Genomic DNA, 22,901 nt, shown 5'->3' with positions numbered 1-22,901 from the left:
TATCATTATTTTTCAGTGAAAATGTTGGGAGAGCCCCTTAACGCTCCCTTCCAGTTCTGATATTTCTTAAGCCTGAGTTACCGTTTTCATGCTAATCATCTACAGTCTAGTCACACTTCCCCAAACATCCTTTATCTGAAAGTCCTGATTGATGGAGCTCAGCACATAGAATCACAGCCACAAATGTATAAGAGAAGTTCTCACTCCTTTTCCATTTTGATGGCATGCCCCTTCGTGTTACACATGGGAACTGAATACTTTCCTTGGTTTTCAATTTTGTCATCATTTTGAGGGGTCATGAAAGGATTCAAGGGGGGGAAAAAAAGCTTGAGGATGATGAGCAGATATATGATGTTAATATCAAAGTTCTATGTATTCAAACATTTGCTCTTGGTTATTTCTATTATTCTGTGGAGGAAAGTGAGAAAGTGGCTTCTGTCACAAATTTATCGTGCCGTAACTCATTGGCCCTGTATTATCAAAATGCAAAATAAGGAAACTATCTTCTGTAAGGCTTATTTATTTTTATTTTTTAAAAATACTTTTAATGTTTATTTATTTTTGAGACAGAGAGAGAGTGGGGGAGGGGCAGAGAGAGGAGGACAGAGGATCCGAAATGGGCTCTGTGCTGACAGCAGAGAGCCCAACGTGAGGCTCGAACTCACGAACTGCGAGATCATGACCTGAGCCAGATTCGGATGCTTAACTGACTAAGCCACCCAGGCTCCCCTCTTCTGTAAGGTTTTAAAGCAAAATCAATAGTGGAAATATCTGGCAGGGCCTGTTTTCTGTTGCATATTTTCTATGGTGAGGACCCAACTGTATTTTATTCGGTCTATTTAATTCATAGGTTCAAATGATTTCTTGTTCTCCGTCTGCCACGCCTCAAATTAATGTTTCCTTAATGGAAAATCAAACTGATTCTTTTTTTTTTTCCTCTACCTTTTAAAATTTCTACTTGTAATTTTTTGTATTAATTGTATTATGCAAAGCATTTCTGGGAAAGTTTCCATGATCTCAGATGATTTTATGGATATCTTTATAAATATTTCAATTGGGTGTACAGGCATACCTGGTACTTTACAGATATTACATTTATTTTTTTAACAAAATAAAGCTTTTTGGTAACCCTGTGTGGAGCCCGTTAATTGGTGTCATTTTCCCAGTAGCATTTGGTCACTTCATGTCTCTCACATTTTCGTAATAATGCAATATTTCAAATTTTTCATTATCATTACAGTTGTTATAGTGATCTGTGATCAGTGATCCTTGGGGGTACCATGAACCACACTCATACAAGGTGACAAAATTAATCCATAAATGTTTGTGTTCTGACTGCTCTACCGACTGACCGTTCCCCACTCTGTCCCTCTCCCTGGGCCTCCCTATTCCCTGAGACACAGCAATATTGAAATCAGCCCTGTTAACAACCCTACAGTGACCTCTAAATGTTGAGGTGAAAGGAAATGTTACACATCTTTCATTTTAAATCAAAAGCTAGAAATGATTAAGTTTAATGAGGAAGGCACGTCGAAAGCCAAGATAGGCCTGAAGCTAGACCTCTTGCCCAGTTAACCATGTTGCAAATGCAATAAAGTGAAACACAATCAATTTCTGGAAGAAAATTAAAAGTGCCACTCCAGCGAATACATGAATGATAAGAAAGAAAATTGCTGATATGGAGAAAAATTCACTGGTCTGAATGGAAGATCAAACCAGCTGCAATATTCCCCCACATTCCCAAAGCCTAACTAATACATAGCAAGGCCATAACTTCATTCAGTTCTGTGAAGGCTGAGAGAGATAAGGAAGCTGCAGGAGAAAAGTTTGAAGGTAGCAGTGGTTGGTTCATGAGCTTTAAGGAATGGAGCCATTTCCATAACATAAAAGTACAAAGTGAAGCAGCAACTGCTGAGATAGAGGCTGCATGCAGCAAGTGATGCAGAAGATCTATCCAAGATAATTCATGAAGGTGGTACACTAAACGACAGCTTTTCAATGGAGACAAAACAGCCTTCTTCAGGAGAAAAAAAAAATGCCATCTAGAATGTTCATCACTAGAGAGAAGTCAATGCCTCACTTCAAAGCTTCAAAAGCTGACTCTCTTGTTAGGGGCTATTGTAGCTGGTGACTTTAAGTTGAAGCCAGTGCTCATTTCCCATTTTAGAAATGGTAGGACCCTTAAGAATTATGCAAGATCTACTCTGTCTGTGCTCTGTAAGTGGAACAGAAAAGCCTAGATGACAGCACATCTGTTGACAACATGGTTTTACTGAATATTTTAAGCCCACTCTTGAGAACTACTGTTCAGGGGGAGAAAAAAAAGAAGATTCCTTTCAAAATATGACTGTTCCTTGACAACGCACCCAGTCACCCAAGAGCTCTGATGGAGATGTACAATGAGTTTAATGTTTTCCTGCCTGTAAACACAACACCCATTCTGTAGCCCATGGATCAAGGGGTAATTTCAACTTTCCAGTCTTATTAAGAAAATACATTTCCTAAGGCTATATAGCTACCTTAGACTGTAATTCCTCTGGGGAAAGTTAATTGAAAACCTTTTGGAAAGGATTCACCGTTCTAGATGCCTTTAAATACATTTATGACTCACAGGAAGAGTTCAAAATATCACCATTAATTGCAGTTTGGAAGAAGTTGATTCCAGCCCTTATGGATGACTTGGAAAGGTTCAAGACTTCAGTGGAGGAGGTACCTGCAGATGCGGTGGGAACAGCAAGAGAACTAGATAGAATGAAAAGTGGAGCCTGGAGATGTGGCTGAATTTTCTGCAGTCCCTGGATCAAACATTAATGGATGAGGACTTGGCTTCTTATGCATGAGCAAAGAAAAGTTTCTTGAGATGGAAACCAGGCCTGGTAAAGATGCAGTGGAGATTATTGAAATGACAGTAAAGGATTTAGAATATCACATAAACATGGTTGATAAAACAGCAGCAGGGTTTGAGAAAATCGACTCCGATTTTGAAGGAAGTCCTGTGGGGAAAATGCTATCAAACAGCATCACGTGCTATATAGAAATTGTTCGTGAGCAGCAGATTCTATCGATGCAGTGAATTTCCGTGTTATCTGATTGTAAGAAATTGCCACAGCCACCCACCCTTCAGTACACTACCACTGTGACCAGTCAGGAGCCCTCGGCATTGAAGCAAGATCCTCCAGCAAAACGATAGTGACCTGCTGAAAGCTGAGGTGATGGTTAGCATTTTTTTAAGAGCAAAGTATTTTGATACATTGTTCTTTTTCTTAGACAATGCTATTATTGCACACTTAATAGACCACAGTACAGTGTAAACATGATTATTATAGGCATGGGGAAACCAAAACATTCATTTGACTTGCTTTATTATATTTGCTTTATCATGGTGATCTAGAACCGAACCCCCAATATCTCTGAGATCTGCCTGTGCCTCCTTTTTTCACACACGAACGTGCGTGCGCACGTGCGCGCGCGCGCACACACACACACACACACACACACACACACACAGTAGAAAAGGCAGCTTAGTATAGTGTTTGCTAAACGATGTATGGGACTGACTAGCAAGGTGGACCTTAAGGATCCCATTTCTTCATCTATAGCTTGCCTAGAGAACCTGTAGCAGTGATTTCTGAACTATCTTTTTATAGAAGTGCTTCTGGGACATTACTGGAGCTAATGGGGAGGACCCGCTGGGTGGAACCCTGGGCTTCTCCTGATGTATTTGAACCAGAGTAGTTCTGTTTTTATCTGTTTATGTAATGAGGTTCCACATAGAATTTCATTTCCAGCAGAGGATTCTGCTGCTTTAAAAAGGTGTGGCAAATGTTTATTTTACTGTCAAATAATCTTCTTGTGGTTATTATTATGATATGCATTTTATTAACATAGGTAATACATTTTTCCATGTTACCCTATAGCTATGCTCATGCAAACTGATCTTTATTTTAATCACAAGGAGCTACTTTGAGTATTATCAATATTTCGATATTATTTTTATGTTGAAATAATGAGTGAGTAAATACAGGGAAATTATTATTTTTTTGCTATTTTGTTGGTTTTGCTTTTTTTTAAAGATTTTATTTTTAAGTTATCTCTACACCCCATGTGGGGTTTTGACTCACAACCCCAAGATCAAGAATCACGTGCTCTACCGACTGAGCCCACCAGCCACCCCTCTTTGTGCTTTCTTATCTGCACAGAACAGTGAGAAATGAGGCTATTTACTTATAGCTGAGTTGGCGTAAGCTCTGAGGTGGCCTGTTTCTGGTTTAGATCTGGTTGTAAGCAGGCAACAAAGATGACGGCAGGTGAGTTGTGAAATGTCATTATAGACCCATACAATGTGAGAACTTGAAAAAATAAAAGTGGACCCGGAAGGCTCATACACCTCATTTTCAAGAGGAAAAAATTGAGTTTTAGAAAGGAAAGGCCAGTGCTTATGATGTCACAGGTAGACCTGGCTTCCCGGGCTGTCGTCCTCACAAGCGAGCAGATCTTGCGCTGGCTGCCTCATTTGGGCTGACTGGGGAACAGAGTCCCTACAGAGTATCCCCATGTAAAAGAGTTTATCTCAAGAATCCATGTGGATGGAGTCTGATGGCGGAAGGCTCAGGGATGAGGCCATCTCTCTTTGCTTTTCATTCCTTCTCCCTCCCTGCCTCCTTCTCCCTCTTTGATCCTCTTCTCCACTATTGGCACATTCCTTATTCCTCAGCCCCTTCCAGTAGTTGGCCTCTTATCTCCTTGTGTGTTTTGATTATTAGTAATTAGCCACAATCATGGTCTTCTTGGTGTATCGTGACCACAGTCCATCCTCATGGCAGTTTTGTTACGTTTCTTCACCCAAATTGATAAGAGAAGGACGTTTAATAACATTGCTTCTCTTTTTGTCATCGGCCAAAGGTTCTTCACCAGCCGGTTCATGGACCTTTGGTCAGGTGTCCAGCGTTGCTTCCGTGGGTCACATTTTGATGTGGGGTTACATAAGTGGTCCAAAGTATGGATCTTTTGGCAACAAACAATGAGGGCAGGATTGTTCCCTTTAAAGAGATGTGACTTGGCTAAACATTGTCAACTTTGGGTGAGTGTGTTTAGTGCTGAAAAGTATGAGATGGTAGGGAATGTGATGGGGGAAAAATTGAGCTATGTATCAGGTCTAATGTTTCGGTTTTATCTTGATGTTTTTGCTTCAAGTGTACTAGAACCATGGAAAGCTCCCATTGTCTCCTATTGTTACCCTACTTTCTGTTTATTCAATGCCATGTTCCCAGATGCCAAGCTGTTATTCTGTTTGAATCATAAAAGTGTTGTCTCTATTTTGAATGCAACAGAGTTTGCTCCAAAGATGGCTTTTTGTGGCACTTTTTACCACTGTCCTTAACCTACAGGTTAGATGAATCTATGTAGATGGTAAAGAGACTGGAGTTTTAGCTTTGCTTTGCACATCAGAAAAGTTGAATTATATTTCTGCCAGCCATTGGAAGCATTGCCAGCATCTTAGGGAAGGAGATTGCTTTTGTTTTTAAATCTCTGTCTCTTCCACATGGTTTTACAGAGTCTCAAAGAACATAGTGTATTTGATGTTATTAGGCAGATAGAAAAGTAATATTATCCAGTAGATTATAAACTCCTTGAGATTGAGGATCATGCCTTCTTTAGCCTTCATGCTACTTAGCACAAACTGTTTTCTAGAACAGCGTGGAGAAGAGCCATTCTCACAAACCGACAGTGAGGGAGTTACCCTATGAATATTGCTATCAGCGGAGTTAGGCAAAGGAGAGTCTATTATCCAGTAATTAGGTTATCAGTAATGTTTTCATGGAGGAGAGTACATTCAATAAGGTAGATGGATTTCAGAAAGGTAGGCCCTTTAGTTAAATCAGTGGGAAGGAGAGTGCACAGCCATGAATTAAAGCATTTTTCCCCCAGCATTTGGGGTCTCTTCAATAAGGTAACATTTCTATTGGATAAAATAGGTCATATTTTCTGTAATTCTCACTAGTGTATGCTACCTGCCAACTCAACATTATCAGAATCAGTGTGATAAGGGGACTGATATTATTAATATAGCATGGGGGATGATATTAAGAAGCACTGCCACTGTATCCATTTTATTTTTATCCAGATCTTTCTTACCTATTATTTGGTTCACCTGTTGGTATCTTCAAGAGACACCTACACACACAGACACACACACACACGCACACACCCTTCTAAGTGTTCATTGTGTTAGAAATCTACTTACGGGGCGCCTGGGTGGCTCAGTCGGTTAAGCGTCCGACTTCGCTCAGGTCATGATCTCGCGGTCCGTGAGTTCGAGCCCCGCATCGGGCTCTGTGCTGACTGCTCAGAGCCTGGAGCCTGTTTCAGATTCTGTGTCTCCCTCTCTCTCTGACCCTCCCCCGTTCATGCTCTGTCTCTCTGTCTCTCTGTCTCAAAAATAAATAAGCGTTAAAAAAATTAAAATTAAAAAAAAAAAGAAATCTACTTACACCAGTGGTTCTCAAAGTGTGATCCTCAGACCTGCATTGTTGGCATCCCTTCAACACTTGTGAGAAATGTAAATTCTTGGGCCTGCCCAAAGATGCACAGAATCAGAAGTTCTGGGGGTTGGATCCCAGTCATCTGCATTTTCACAAGCTCTCTGGATGGTTCTGTAACAGACTAAAGTGTGAGAACCACTGATCTTGAATTATGTTCTTTGCGGTTCATTCCTAGCACCATCATGTGTGAAGCACGGGAGCCTCATCGAACTGAAACTCCAGCACCTGATTCTACTTTGAATGAAAATACTTTTCAAACTTATATACTCACTCTGACTATGTCAGCCAAAGCATTTATTTTGCGACTATGGTCAAAGCAATAGTCGAGTAGCCAATGTTTATTGAATACTTGAGATGTGAGCAGTACTTGGTGTGAATGAACTCATTTAATCCTTGTAACAACAGCATGAGGAGCTGGGGCTCAGAGACCTTAGATTGATTCATGTCACCAAATTGACAGGTGGCAGAAGGTTTCTAACCCCACAGTCTGACTCCAGAGGCTTTGCCATTACTCTTTTAGTGTTAGAGGTGCTTGGTTGGGGTTTAACAAAAATGATCACGAAAAAATTTATTAATTATATTCTCAGCTTAATTAACAATAGAAAGATGATCAATGATTGAAACTTAGTTTTGTTGTTTATAGACAATACAGTTTTTTTTATATCCCTTGTATCATCAACCATTTTCTTTTTTTTCTTCATTAATGTTAGAAATAAGGGAATAATGAACTTTACTGACCATAATAGAATATAAAAATGAAGTAATATCTACAGTGTATTAATACATAAGTCCACTGAAAAGAAAATGGCAGTTGTGTGTAAAAGAATGTACTGTTTTGTGTGTCTAGTCTTCTAGGGTTTCCTAAGGTGAGATAGTTTTGTTTTGTTTTGTTTTGTTTTGTTTTGTTTTGTTTTGTTTTGTTTTTCCTAAACTATCAGGGAAATTTTTTTTTTCCTAATGAATCACAAAAGGGAGCCCAAGTTTGGGGCCTATTGGGAGTCCCTTGGTGTCACGCATGGGGTCTGCTCAAGTTCTCTGAGCTTTGGAAAACGTGATTTAAATGTAGATTTAGGGGTGCCCGGGTGGCTTAGTCGGTTAAGCATCCAATTCTTGACATCGGCTCAGGTCACAATCTCATAGTTGTAAGATCAAGTGCCACTTGGGGCTCCACGTGGAGCATGCTTGGGATTCTCTCTCTCTGCCCCTCCCCTACTTACACGTTCTCTCTCATGCACTCTCTCTCTCTCAAAATAAGTACATATTAAAAAAATTAAAAAAATCATAGGTTTAGTACATTTAACAGCAAGTTTCTCTCTGATGATTTGTTTCTTTCTCAGGTAAGTTTCTGAGCAATCACGTAAAATCTTGGCTCTTTAAATCCCCCTTCTGTGATGTGTCACTGTGATTGCTTAGCCACCTCAAAGATTCTGGACTTTGTTGAGGTTGAGGTCAGGTTCATGCATGGTTTGAGTGTGTGATACTGGGCATTGGCTCTAATTCTAGGAAGTAAATTCCCTAGGACAGACAGTGGTTCTTAATTAACTAGATCATTTGCCTTGATCCTATGTTTCTCCTAACAGCCTGAACATGAATTCTCTTTTTTTGAGAATGTTGAGTTGATCCTCAGGTTCCTGATGTTTTTTTCATAGCAGAGGACTTGGCCATTTATCCTGGTCCCCTACCTCAAAATTGGAAATGAATACTTAACAACTAACTTGTTATTATGCTAAGTAGAATGCATTTATTTCCTGTCCCCATTTTGTAGCCACCAATGTAATAATCAATTCAGATGAGGATCATCTGTGGATGCTAAAACCTTTGGGTGAAAGGTTCTTGATGAGCAGAATAATAGCAGAGTTTTCAAGTGCCACCTCACAGATAATTTATTGATTTAAAAGGGAAGAGAGCAACTTTTACAATGAAGAAATCTGTCGGACACTACCTTAATGAAGTCATCAAACTTGGCATCACTAAACCGAGCCAAATTGACATCCTGAGCTTCCTTGTGTGATGCAGTGGGGTGGACACAGCATCATACACAATAATCAGAGACAATGCAAGGTTGTTGAACTTTTTATAAGACACCTTGCCTGAATGCTTAAAGTCAGTTTCATGAAAGACAAAAATAGGCTGGGGGGTGGGGTGGGGAAGAGACCAAAAGATGTGCCATCTCAATGTGTGATCTTTGATTGGATTTTGGATGGAAAATAACAACAATAAATAAAAGGATGTTACTGAGATTGATGGTGAAAAGTGAGCAAGTGTGCACATTAGATAATTGTACACCTGTCTTAAACCTCCCGGGTGTGATCACGGTACAAGGACTTCTTAGGAGATAAAAGCTTAAGCTCAAGTATATAGAGGGGAAGTGTCTGCAACTTCTTTCGACTGGTATAACTACAATAACAAATGAAACAAATAAATGTATTTGTTATGAGAGAGAGAGAGAGAGAGAGTGAGAGCAAGTAAGTATGGCAAAATATGGGCTATTGATGAATCTGGGGGAAAGATGTGTGGTTGGAGTTAATTTTACTACCTGTTCAACTTTCCTGTGAGCTTAACTTTCTTTAAATAATGTATTTGGATATAAAAAAGGAATAGATAAATACAAGTGAATACTCTTTCCTAGCTCAATACTATCACTCCTGGTCTATCACCTATAATTAGTGGATTACCAGGATGTGGGCAAAAACATTACCCATCTAAAATCAGATTCATGGAAATAGCCTTTCATGCTATACATTTTGGTTCTGGGCCCTGTTTTAAAGTCGTTTCTTATATATTTACAATGGAGAAGTCATCAGCCTATAATTCTGCTAGTGGCACTAAGAATTATGATTTTCCAAGTTATAATAAGCCCAGTTGTGTTTGGTGAGCTTTCGTCACATAGATTCTTAATGAGTGGATGACAGTAAGACTCGTATAGAAACTAGTGTCTTATGGAAGGCTTACTCATGGGGGTTTTAAAGCTGTTAGTGAAAAGACCCAGTCACTGATCACCATTTGTATCCAGCCTCTCACTGTGTCTTCCCACCTCTACACACCATTAATTGCTACAGTGACCACCAGAAGCTTCTCTGTCACCATTCTACTTCTTAGGATGAGTATGGGGGAGTTTATAGCCCCATAGGCAACCCTAGACCAGTGGAAAACTGGAGCCTGAGGATAAACATTCTTGTCTTTCATCCCTAAGGTGGGGAGGTCTGAAGCATGATTCACAGCGTTCCTCACAGCCCTCCCAGGAGAAGGGAGCCCTAGTGCCCACAGCACTGGCCACCTCAGTACGGCACCTTTGGATTGACCTTCCTCCTCCCTCACTTAAGTCTTCCAGTCCTTAAGTCCTCTTTCCTGGGAGTCATTTCCCAAGATAAGTGACCTGTACACCAGCTTCTGTCTCAGGCTTTGTTTTTTTGGCAGAACCTGGACTGAGACACTGGAATCTCTCTAGTTATGGTGAGAGTTGTTGTTATTACAATGGACGCTTTACAGGAGGTCATGTGGTATCTAGAAAAAGCACTGAGCAAAGGATCAGGGGAATCTTTCTCCTTGTTATTTGGCCTCGAGCAGGCGGTTTAACCATCAAGTGATGGGTGTGGCTGCAGTGATACGAAGTGAGGAAGACAAGTTGCTAAGTGTGGGCCATTCTGTGAACTGGTTACAAGACTGTCACCTCTGGCATCTACTATAAAGTGTTGGGAGTAGTAAGATAGTTCCCAAATCTAAAGGTTCTGTACAGGAGAGGACTAAGAGAAGTGCAAGTGTAGGGCATGGGCAGGACTTCCGTTATTTGAATTGAGGCATAAGATAGAGACTCAGCAGTGAGAAAGAGATCTGTTCTAATCTGTAATAGGGATTGAAATATGGGAGCAGAGCTCTTACCAGAAGGTCAGGTAGCGCCGCAAGGGGCCAGGGATCTTAGTGCAAAATCCCATGGCATTAGGCTGGAACTTGTTGAATTGCATCAACCTAATATGAGAAACTACAAATGGGGAGTAGTCCCAGCTTGGAGGGAAGAGAGGACAAGGAGGCTGGATGCCAACTGAAGTCTTACATGTACAGGCTGGTTAAGCACTATAATTAATTGTTTCATTGTATAGCTCAGGATAATTCTGTGACTTTTGAGTCTCTGTGGTTAGACATCCCAGTACTTAGAGCAAGGGCAGTTGATGTGCTTTCTGCTACAGTAAAGTACAGATGTTGAAGACCTGATTAAATTCTGTCTCTTTACTGATACCCCAAGGGGACACTTAATGAATGATGCTCCCTTTAAGAAGAAGAATAATTAACAATAGGTGTATTATTCATATTAATTCAGTTACTGGTTACTATAATTAATGCTATTTAAGAAAATGATCATAATTATAGCACTTTACGATTTACAAAGTATTTTCCCATCCATTTTCTTATCTGAATCTTGTAACATCTCTCTGGCTTAGGTAGGGCAGGTGAGGGTGAGGAGACTATGGCCCATAGAAGAGTTTAACCAATTCCCCACCCTTACACATATATTACTCTGTCTATGACTATAGGGAGATAATGGAAATATGCATAAGGGAGTCAGATTCACATAGTTCTCAATTGCCTTCCCAAACAATAATGTCCCATCTTTCCTTGTTGTACCAGGACCCATTCCCCAGAATGTTCACATGAATTTTATTTTATTTATTTTTATTTTTGTTTTAAGTAGGCTTCACGCCCAGCATGGAGCCCAGTGCGGGGCTTGAACTCATGACCCTGAGATCAAGACCTGAGCTGAGATTAAGAATCAGACGCTTAACTGACTAAGCCACCCAGATGTCCCTTCACATGAATTTTAAACATTAAAGGGACTTTATTCTTTATAATGCCACCATATTTCATAGCGGGATAAAGTTGAGATCACCTTTGATAGAGGGATTAGCCTTCTGGAAACATATCTTTATAGGACAGAGGGCAACTAGCCTTATAGGACTTGGTCAAACTGGAAATTCAGACTCTGAAAAAACATAACCCACCTGCTATGACACTGTTTTCTATTTTTGGCTTTGGCAAGAGAGCCGGGGGAATCTCGGTTTTCTTAAGGGCAACCTGCTAATATGGGTCATACAGCATGGAATATACAGGCATATACAGGTGTGCACACTCATGCACCCTGGGACTCTGATTCCCTTTCTAGAACATATTACATATTCGATATACAAGAGCATCCACTGAGCCTATTGTACCTCTGGCTGCTTTTACCCAAAAGGTTCTGATATGAAAAAGGTTGCTGGCTGGACCTGTGGCAGAGTCAGTCGTTATTCATTTATTTACTCAAAGAATTTATTGAACACGTCCATGGATCGGGCCCTAGCAAGACTGTGGGGAAACAGCAAGGAGCTAAATGGACAAAATTCTGTCCTCAGGAAGCTCACGTTCTCTTGGGCCAACTGATGACAGACAGCCAAATAAAAGATAATATTAAAAGATAATATTAAGATATTAAAAGATGATTGATATTATGAGAAAAACAAGGTGAGAGGTTAGAGTACCATACAAGGGTCGTAGAAATACATTCAGAACCAGAAAATGATGAGGAAGCTGCTTTAGATAGTGTGATGAATGATACCCTTATTCAGAGAGGGCTCACAAGTAAGAATACCACTACTTCTGGGACAGACGACAATCTGTTTTGGCTCCATGGGGCTGGGCCGTGACGTCATAGATGTTGATGTTATCTGTGTGCCTGGGACAGATCAAGTCCAGAGGGATTAACTTACACGGGCTAAATTCACAAATGATGGACAGACACACCAGAGCCTATTAGGTCTGTTTTATGTAGAGACTTAAATTTAAGTTCTGGGACTCAGGAAAGCTGGTCCGGTGAGCAGGCTACTAGAGGAAAAAGAACTACTGATATTAACAGACAGTGCTATTGTGCTATCGTTACCTGATTTAGCACATCATTAATAAGATAAGTTTACTTAGAGAATTGTAAGATTGAATGCTGGCGTGTCAGTGTACCCTATTTGTTGTTGTCGCTGGGGATATTCTGGTTTCTTGCCTAATACATTTCTTTCTTTTCTTTTAATTTTTTTTAAGTTTATTTATTTTTGAGAGAGAGAGAGAGAGAGAGAGAGAGAGAGACAGAGTGCTAGCAGGGGAAGGACAGAGAGAGAGAGAGAGAGAGGAGAAAGAGACACAGAATCTGAAGCAAGCTCCATGCTCTGAGCTCTCAGCACAGAGCCCGACACAGGGTCTGACCCACAAGCCGTGAGATCATGACCTGAGCCAAAGTCAGACAGTTAACTGACTGAGCCACCCAAGCATCCTGGCTGATGCTTTTTCTAAACTCTTTAGCAGCCTATCCTGATATTTAACTGCTTCAGAGAAGTTCAGTAGAGTTGATGAGATGACACTAATTTCCCATTATTTCATTTTGGTTGGGTCTCATTGCAGATATACTTCGGTTTCTTGATGGAGTTGAAAGAGACACTCCCAGTACAATCCACAATCACTAGTAACTTTGTCACCTTAAAAGAATAGTTTTATAAGTTTATTTATTTCTTTTGAGAGAGAGAGAGAAGCAGAAAGAGAGAAGGAGAGAGAGAATCCCAAGCAGGCTCCACGCTGTCAGCACAGAGCCTGACTTGGGGCTCAAACTCACAAACTGTGAGATTAGGACCTGAGCTGAAATCAAGAGTTGGACAGTCAACCGACTGAGCCACCAAGGTGCCCCTAAAATAATACTTTAAGAGATGCCTGGGTGGCTCAGTCAGTTGAGTGTCCAACTTCGGCTTAGGTCATGATCTCACGGTTCGTGAGTTCCAGCCCCACGAACCATGAGATCATAATCTGATCCAAGGTCAAGAGTCAGATGCTTAACCGAGTCAGCCGCCCAGGTTCCCCCAAAATAAAATTGTCCCAATTTATAGATGACATGATTAGCTACATAGAAAATTACAAGGATTCTTAAAAACAACAAAACAAAACAAAACACAACAAATGAACCTCTTAAAACTAATAGGTGAGTTCATTAAGTTTGCAGGATATAAAAATAAACATACATGGGGCGCCTGGGTGGCTCAGTCAGTTAAGCCTCCGACTTAGCTCAGGTCATGATCTCATGGTTCCTGAGTTTGAACCCTGTGTCGGGCTCTGTACTGACAGCTCAGAGCCTGGAGCCTGCTTCAGATTCTGTGTCTTCCTCTTCCTCTGCCCTTCCCCCACTCACTCTCTCACACTCTTTATCTCTCTCAAAATAAATAAATACACATTAAAAAAAAGACTAACTCACTCTGCTTCCAAATCCTATGACCATCTTACTTTCCGTTACCTTGCCTTAAGCTCGAGCCAAACCGTTTGCTTGCTTTCCTCCAGTCTGCTCACGATTCCTGGGAATGCCCTTGTGACAGTGTCTTGCCCTGTAATGGCCCCGCTTCGTAATCAGTAACCACAACCACATGTGTTCTCTGCAGCCCCTTGGCCAGAACCCTGAGCAGACCCCTGCTGGCGCACTTTGGAGGTGAAGTGCTTGGAATGCATTGTCTCTCTCAGACACACCTGGTACCTGCACTTGGCCCACCAATTCCTCTTCCTGGGCTGTCTGTCTCTGCCCTTGCCCCTTCCTGTTCCCACTCAAATGTCATAATTCTGTGTGATGGTTTCTGAACACAGAGGACTTGCAATAACTCCACAGTTGGATCTGCTCCTTCAGCACAGGGATGGAGACATTTATTTCCTTTTGCTTGTATACTCATCAAAAGAGAAAGCCTCTAATGTGTGTGATCTTAGGAAAATCACTTCATATCTTTCAGTTTTCTTATTTGTCAAAAGAAGGTAATTCTACTCCAGGTTTTGCAAAAGCTAAAAAAACAAAAACAAAAACAGAAACAAAACTGAGGTGCTGAAAAGCTTGGGCAAAGTCACACTGTAACTTGAGAGATTTGCACATAGACTGATATCACTAGAAACTGGAGATTTTTTATTATTACTATTACTGTCATTATTTTTGTAACATGCCTGTGATGCTTCTAGCAGGGAAATCCTGGAGGCAAGACCCTTGAGGAGAGACGTTCTAGCCTGGATGCCGAGATAGACTCGCTGACTAGCATCTTGGCCGACCTTGAGTGCAGCTCGCCCTACAAGCCTCGGCCTCCACAGGTAAGATCCTTCTGTAAATATGGCCACATTGCTGGCCACAGAGAGTCCACAGTTACCCAACAGAACATGCTGCGTCTTATTGCCTTTCCGTTCTTTTTTGATCTTCTCAGGGTCAGCGGTCTATGTTGTCTTTTTATTGAATAAATATCAACGTATGTTGGTTGACAGAAAGCTTTTAAATTGAATTTGCTAGTATTTTTTTAAAAGAATACAAGATGTTTGAAATGTTGTGAAAATTAAATTTCTTCTTATTTTATTGCACTGTTCTTTTTCTGACTTTCCCTGTGTGAACTCTTTTGTTGTATGTCTGTATAGTCTTCACAAATAGGATTTAGCATGGCCATGTTAAAGTTAAAGTGAGGGCTATATCTTCTGTAAAGAAACCTCTTATGTTGGATGTTAAAGTGGCTTTCGTTTTCTGGTTGTTGTTGTAAGTAATGTTATGAGGGACATGTTCATGTATATTTTCTTTTTAAAAATATTTTTCAACGTTTCCCAAAGTTTATTTATTATTTATTTTTGAGAGAGAGAGTAAGTGAGGCGGGAGGGGCAGGGGTGGGGTAGAGAATCCCAAGCAGGCTCCATGCTGTCAGCACAGAGGCCAACATAGGGCTCGATTCCATGAACCATGAGATCATGACTTGAGCTGAAATCAAGAGTCAGACGCTTAACCAACTGAGCCACCCAGGCGCCTCTCATCTCTGTTTTCCTGGGATCTCTTTCTCTGTCTCAGATTTCCTCGGGTTGGGATTTCTTCACTGAGGAGTATAATCACTTTCTTAACTTTTCTTTCCAAAGATTCTGAATAGCTTTCACTATTATACTCCTCAGTCTCACCAGAATTAGTGGTAGCAATTAGAATCTGTTTTTTGATTCTAATGGAGCCTTGATATGAGCTCTTCTGTGCATTTCTTTGCTTACTTTAGAGCGTGGCTATTTCTCTGCTCCATAGTTTATTATCTACATTTCAGAAGCTGAGCTTCCACTGCTGTTGGCCAGCTCCCCTCCTTCAGGTCTTGAGAAGGCAACGGTAAATCTATTCTAGGGCTTCCGAGTCCTCAGAAGACAGCCAGCAGAACTCTAGGTGCAAACATGGGATTGGCACCGTCGTCGCTGTTGTTTGACTGGAGTGATGTTTGTTTGACTAAGTGACAGCGCATACGGCACTCTGAGTCTCACTCTGGTTCTTGAACAGCAGCTCCTGAATTCATGATGGTTTCTTTCATGAACGAAAACCCTGTCCTGCCTCTCCGCTGTCACCCATTTCCACACATAAGGTGGCAGTACTTTCCTCTTTACCTCTTTACATAGTCCCATTACCTTTTCCGAACACATAATGGGTTCATCAGCCGTGTGGGGGCACCAGGCAAAAGACACCAGAGCTTAGTGGTTCCTCACCTGTCTTGGCTCTTGGCTCTTGGCTCCAGTAAAAATGCATTTCATTTCTGGAAAAAATGCCCTGAGCTGCAGGTACGTCGCAGGCGCTGTGGTCTTTTGGGGGGACCTTTTGGGAGAAGGAAAGTCGGCGGTTGATAGGGCGAAAAAGAGAGCCAAGCCACCATCTTCCAAGAGCCCATGATTTCAGAAGTTAAACTATGGCAAATATGGTAGAAGCACGTGAAAGTAGTACTTTCTGAGTACTCAGAACTCTGAGAAGGTTTATCCGAAGACTTGCATGTTCAGCTACCGGGATGGGTGGCATTGGATTGTTGGGGTGCAGAGGGGAGAACAGCATGAGCTGTAAAGCAGGAAGGTCCAGGGTGTATTCAGAGAATGGCAAGCAGCAGACGAGGCCAATGAAGGCTTGGAGTGGGCTCTAGGACCAGATGGTTCCCTACTGCGAGTCCGTGGACACATGTGAATGCCAGATTGACATTTTGGCCTGATTTTTATAGACAATGGGGAATAGTTGAAGGTTCTTAAGCAGGGGAAAGCTAAAATTCATTTTGGATAACAACAACAAACCCAACAACAACATCGGGAAGGATGCAGGAGGATGAACCCAAGTCTGAGAATTATTCTTCAACATGCCTTGCTGACTTCATAAGCAAGTTTATGACCATTGTTTGGTGCTAAACATTTTTCCAGTTCTACCCAGCAAATACCTCAAGCCCAGTTTCTCAGCACAGTGAAACCACTGACTTTTCATCTGGACTCATCTGTCTTCTGCTCAAATACTATTTTGACCCACCCTTTTTGTAATAGGACTTTGGCTTAATCTTTTTTTTTTATCTCCTAAATTATTATACACTAATACACACTGGAGAGGTTCTGCCCAGAGTTTTTTGCTTAATATAGCATTCATTCTTTAAGGCTATGTCTGTGCCTGCCTCCCATAAATCACTGCATTTTAATGGATTATTCAGCAGCTTCGTTTTTGTTTGAGCCATCTTACTGTGCACACAAACTCGTAATCACTGATATTTGGACAGTACTTTACTGATTGTAAAGCACTTTTGCATTTTCTCACTTGAGTAAGGTACAGATATCTCAACTGCTAGATACAGATAGTGTGCTAACTTTGTAGATGAGGCAACTACGATGTGGCAGGTAAGTGACCTTCTCAGGGCACATGAGTACAGTGTGGGCACAGCTGGGCCTTGGCTTTTTTGTGTGCTTGGTTCTAAGTTCTCGAATAAGACAGAGGATGCCAGGATTTTTGTTTGTTTATGTTTTGTTTTTGTTTTTTTTTTACCAGTGACAAACTATACAGTCATATGAGTAACGGTTTCCCTTAAATATGGCTTTCTCCTAAAAAGTAAAGCATTTAGAGGGTTAAAAAATGTTAATAATGGTAACCCTTAAATAGAGTAAGTTAAGAATTAGGAGAAAGATCTACTTCCTTTGTGCCTAAAATTAAAGAGCGATCCTTTCTAACTTTTGTTTTATTATTCTAATTTAGGAAATCAAGAGTTAATTGGGAGATACATCCCATTTTTCTGAATTATCTTCACTCTGGTGGAACTGAATTAGATGTGTTAGTATTTATTGGTTAACATAATTATATGCTGTGAGAACAATAATCACACACTTAAAATATTAAAAATTATGTGTCAAGAGAAGATGATATCTGCAGGAGACTGTGTTGTGTTATAATTAAAAGGTACTTGGAAAGTCCTAGAAATGCACTGTTAATGCCCAACTTTGATGTTTCCATTTTTGATCCAAAGCAAATTGCAAAATCTGTTGAGTCACGCGAACACTTAAAGTAGGCTAGTAGGTCTATGATTTCTCATTATTTAAGCAGGTATTGTATGCTTTCCCAAGCCCACCTCTGAATCACCTTTGTAAAGGCTGCTTTGATTCATGGATCTGAGGGAAAATGATGATATATGTGGAATATTTGCCGAGTGAGAGGTCCAAAAGAGCTCTATTCATGTAACTTAAAAAAAAATGTCTGCGCTTTTAAAAATAGATTTTATGGAGCATTTTCCTCCTTTTTCCAAGCAAACGTTTCCTGCTCTCAGATTTCCCAACTTTAGTTTTGTGTGCTGATTTATCTATTTTTTATTTTGGGAAATGTTGCTTAATTTTACATATTCATCCATTCACCTAACATTTATTGAGATCCCACTGTGGATTAGACATTGGAAATACAAAGATCGGTATCAACAGGTCCTTGCTCTGGAATAATTCCTAGTCTTAGAGAAAAGACAAGCGCGTAAACAATTCTAAAGGACACAAAAGGAAGACTTCCCTGTTGTGCGACTTGCAGTCACCATGTGACTTACCAGATGTTGAAATTGTTGGAAAATCAAAACTAGGAATATCAGCATTGTACTTTATGCCTTTCTACAGAAGTGTCCAGGAGGACCTCACAGAGCAGGGAGCAGGTGTACTTACTTGGTTGCATATGTCATGGGAAGCGCGTGGGATTCAAGGTACCAGAAAAACAGGAATGAGGAAGCCAGGGAATGTTGAAAGCAAATGCCTTGCTTGAAGAATGAGTTAGGGACATTGTGACGTATAGGGTATGTGGAATGCAAAGGGCAATGGTGGATGAAGGAATCACATGTACTTAATACCTAGGTAGCCCTCTTGATGCCCAAGGACTCATAGTAAGAGGAGGAATCGGCAGGGGTGGGGGGGTGGGGAGGGTGGAGGGGTGTTATGGGTAGCAACTCCTACAGCTTCTTGCTGCATTGGAATTGGGGGTAATTTTAAAAACAAATTTCATAATGTAAAAGTATATACATCTGTGACACTTCACAGAGGTATGCAATTATACTACCTCCGTGTTTGAAACTAAAATTTCTGATCATTTCTATATGTGTGTGTTAGTTTTGGACGAACAGGTGTGAGAAGGTCAGAGGTAGTTAATGTGTAAATCACAGACCCAATATGATCATAGAGTATCAGAGCTTAAGTGAGCTTTCGAGGTCATGTAGCCAAACACTTGCTTTGCAGAAGGCAAGTTTTTCCCCAGACAGGGAAAGAACATTGCTCAGTGAGGCTCAGTTAGAGGCAAGATGAATGATTGTCTTTTTCCTGAACCATGTCAGAATGGTTCTCTGTGGATGATAACAACAACCAGGGGACAGTTTGGTTCTTTTTAGCATCTCAATTAGTTTATTCCACAGTGTCTCTCTTTTGTGATACTTCTCCTAAAAAATGTGTCTTGGAAACATAACAAAGGAGTAGATAAAGAACATACCTCCAAAGTAAACAGAAAACGTATTACCATTTAGCACCTGTGAGATAGTATGTAACTAGACCCCACCCATTGAACATCATTTCTTGGTAGAAGTGCAGCTACACGAGGGATCCGTTGCAATTCTGCCAATTTCTTAGAAGACAGAGGATAAATCATGGACTTATTTTTCCGTTCTCCCAGCGAAGGCAGAGCTGGAATGCTGGTCTTCTAATTCCTAGAACAAAGCTGCCTCTTCTTCCTATAAGGAGTGTGGTAGTGTTGGAGCTGGTGTCTAGGTGACCTGGAAGATCTTTCACGTAGTTTATATTAATATTTCATGGTGACGTTTGAATCAAGTTGCTTTTGAATTGATAATGGACAAAATTGATAAAGGGATTTCATTATCCTCATTCATGCCAGTATGAAAATTTTTGGAGAAATTTTGGAGATAAGGATAGGGTTGGGGATAGTTTGGTAGCTTAGACTCCAAATTTGCCAGTAAGAAGACTACCGTCTTCTCAATTCCATGTGACCATCTCTCTAGAAAGAACTTCACTTGTGTGAACTGTCACCTCACCAGGCTGACCTTCCTTTTATTTCTACAATGGACATGGTACTAGCCCTTTGTTCGAAATGTCATTTGCAAATATCTTTTCCTGTTCTGTCCGTTGCCTTTTAGTTTTGTTGATTGTTTCCTTTGCAGTGCAGAAGCTTTTTTATTTTCATGAGGTCCCAATAGTTCATTTTTGCTTTTAATTCCCTTGCCTTTGGAGACGTGTCAAGTAAGAAATTGCTGTGGCTGAGGCCAGAGAGGTTTTTCCCTGCTTTCTCCTCTAGGGTTTTGATGGCTTCCTGTCTCACATTCAGATTCTTCATCCATTTTGGGTTTATTTTTGTGAATGGTGTAAGAAAGTGGTCTAGTTTCATTCTTCTGCATGTTGCTGTCCACTTCTCCCAGCACCATTTGTTAAAGAGACTGTCTTTTTTTCCATTGGATATTCTTTCCTGCTTTGTCAAAGATTAGTTGGCCATACTTTTGTGGGTCCAGTTCTGGAGTCTGTGTTCTATTCTGTTGGTCTGTGTGTCTGTTTTTGTGCCAATACCATGCTGTCTTGATGATTACAGCTTTGTAGTAGAGGCTGAAGTCTGGGATTCTGCATGAAAAACCTCTCTGACCTCAGCCTCAGCAATTTCTTACTAGACACTTCTCTAAAGAAGACATTCAGATGGCCAGCAGGCACATGAAAAGATGCTCAATGTCGCTCCTCATCAGGGAAATACAAGTCAAAACCACAGTCAGATACCACCTCACACCAGTCAGAGTGGCTAAAATGAACACATCAGGAGACTATAGATGCTGGAGAGGATGTGGAGAAACGGGAACCCTCTTGCACTGTTGGTGGGAATGCAAACTGGTGCAGCCACTCTGGAAAACAGTGTGGAGGTTCCTCAGAAAATTAAAAATAGACCTATGACCCAGCAATAGCACGCCTAGGAATTTACCCAAGGGATATAGGAGTGCGGATGCATAGGGGCACTTGTACCCCAATGTTTACAGTAGCACTTTCAACAATAGTCAAATGATAGAAAGAGCCTAAATGTCCATCAACTCATGAATGGATAAAGAAGTTGTGGTTTATATACACAATGGAGTACTACGTGGCAATGAGAAAGAATGAAATATGACCTTTTGTAGCAACGTGGATGGAACTGGAGAGTGTGATGCTAAGTGAAATAAGCCATACAGAGAAAGACAGATACCATATGTTTTCACTCTTAGGTGGATCCTGAGAAACTTAACAGAAACCCATGGGGGAGGGGGAGGGGAAAAAAAAAGAGGTTAGAGTGGGAGAGAGCCAAAGCATAAGAGACTCTTAAAAACTGAAAACAAACTGAGGGCTGATGGGGTTGTGGGAGGGAGGGGAGGGTGGGTGATGGGTATTGAGGAAGGCACCTTTTGGGATGAGCACTGGGTGTTGTATGGAAACCAATTTGACAATAAACTTCATATATTGAAAACAAAAAACTGAGAATCAACTGAGGGTTGAAGGGGGGTGGGAGAGAGGGGAAAGGGAGTGATGGGCATTGAGGAGGGCACCTGTTGGGATGAGCACTGGGTGTTGTATGGAAACCAATTTGACAATAAATTTTTATATTAAAAAAATAAAATAAAATGGGCATGGTAACTACAATTACTTCCCGTTTGCAGAAATACAATATTGTTCTAGAGCTACAAGGAATTAGATGTCTCAAAGCAACCTTTCACTCAATTCTTCCTGTTTTGTTTTGGAATTGTTAGCTTGTGGAGCTTGCTTTAAAGCTGTAGGGCTTTGAAGATTTGGAGCTTATCCTTTCTGAATGTTGTTTGCCCTATAAATGATGTATTTATCTTCCTAATTTAAGGCATTTAACAATTGCTAGAACTTCTTAGTCTATTTGGAAACTGAGTACATAAATGCTGTTTCATCACATGGACACATCTCTAATTACACTACCTGGGCTCCCACACTAAGTTCTTTTCATAGAACACTAATCTATGAGACAACCTGAGAAAGTATTTCTCAGTGAGTGTGTGTTGTATGGAAGGCTTTTTATTAGGAATTCATGTGGCCCGAGGGCTTGGAGTCAGTGTAATCAGGGTGGAGTCTCGTGGTGCCGTGGATCTTCTATTCTCTTGCGCTCCCTGTTCTAGCTTGCAGAAGCCACGAACAGCTGCAGGGGAGATTAATTAGTAATTAAATTTTTAATATTTCGTATCATTCAGAGCAACCCAAACATGTAGGCCACTGGGACATGAAAGCCACGGCACATCGATGCTGTAATGGGGACGCAGGCTATCCCCGCAGAATGGGCCCTTGCTGGTTTTTATTTGGCTTCTTGAGAATTGAGATCAGATCTGGGTCTTATGCTGTTTGAAAAAGGGAATAGGTGTGGATGGCTTTATCTTCCTTTCCCTGTATTCTCTTGGGAAAAATTTAGGAGCGTCTTGTGATTTGTTAGGGAAAATAAAAGCCATAGTTGCCTATATATCTGTATTGTCTGTTTACTAATAGCTTTCTTTGAGAACTATGGGGAAAGTTAACGCTCTGTAGAAACCTCATATATATAAGATATGAGTGGGAGTACAATAAAATAAAATGTGGGAAAATTCCATTTGAGAAGAAAAACAGATCTTCATTTGCACTGTCCATGTTTAGAAGATACGGTTTATTTTGAATTAGTCTGTACCTGTCGGAGAACTTCAACAGTTAAAGAACAATGAGATGGGGGTGGAGGAGTGGTTAGCTGACTCAGAAGGTGCATGCCAAGAGTTTGATGACGGGCAATTAATTTTTAGATTGTATATAATTGCATCTCAATAACATTTATACCTCCTCCTTTTTTTTTTAGAAGGTTATGCTTCTGTTTGCATCCTATGTGACAAATCATAATAAAGTTAAATTTTAATCTTTGTTTTGAGTGCCATGAAAATGTAACATTTTTCCGAGTGGAAATTTAGGCCGAAAATATACCTTGGATCACGACTGTACAAAACTGTCACACAGAAATGTCTGTTTCACCTACCCCAGTGGAAGAATGTGCTCCTAGTGTGTACCTTAGGTTAG

The 22,901-nt window shown here is 40.7% G+C and overlaps 1 protein-coding gene across 6 annotated transcripts in view; it reads left to right on the top strand.

Annotated features, from left to right (window-relative positions):
* Positions 1-22,901, top strand: part of LOC102953305 (LIM domain containing preferred translocation partner in lipoma) — a 673,846-nt gene that overhangs the window by 318,755 nt on the left and 332,190 nt on the right. For all 6 annotated transcript variants that reach the window (XM_042998791.1, XM_042998792.1, XM_042998793.1 and 3 more), the window contains one exon: positions 14,538-14,663. In XM_042998791.1, the coding sequence (XP_042854725.1) occupies positions 14,538-14,663 (126 nt within the window). The remainder of the gene's footprint in view (positions 1-14,537; positions 14,664-22,901) is intronic.

Source organism: Panthera tigris, chromosome C2 (genome assembly GCF_018350195.1).
Source record: "Panthera tigris isolate Pti1 chromosome C2, P.tigris_Pti1_mat1.1, whole genome shotgun sequence".
In the NCBI taxonomy this organism is placed as follows: Eukaryota; Metazoa; Chordata; class Mammalia; order Carnivora; family Felidae; genus Panthera; species Panthera tigris.
This window is presented reverse-complemented; position numbering and strand designations above follow the sequence as displayed.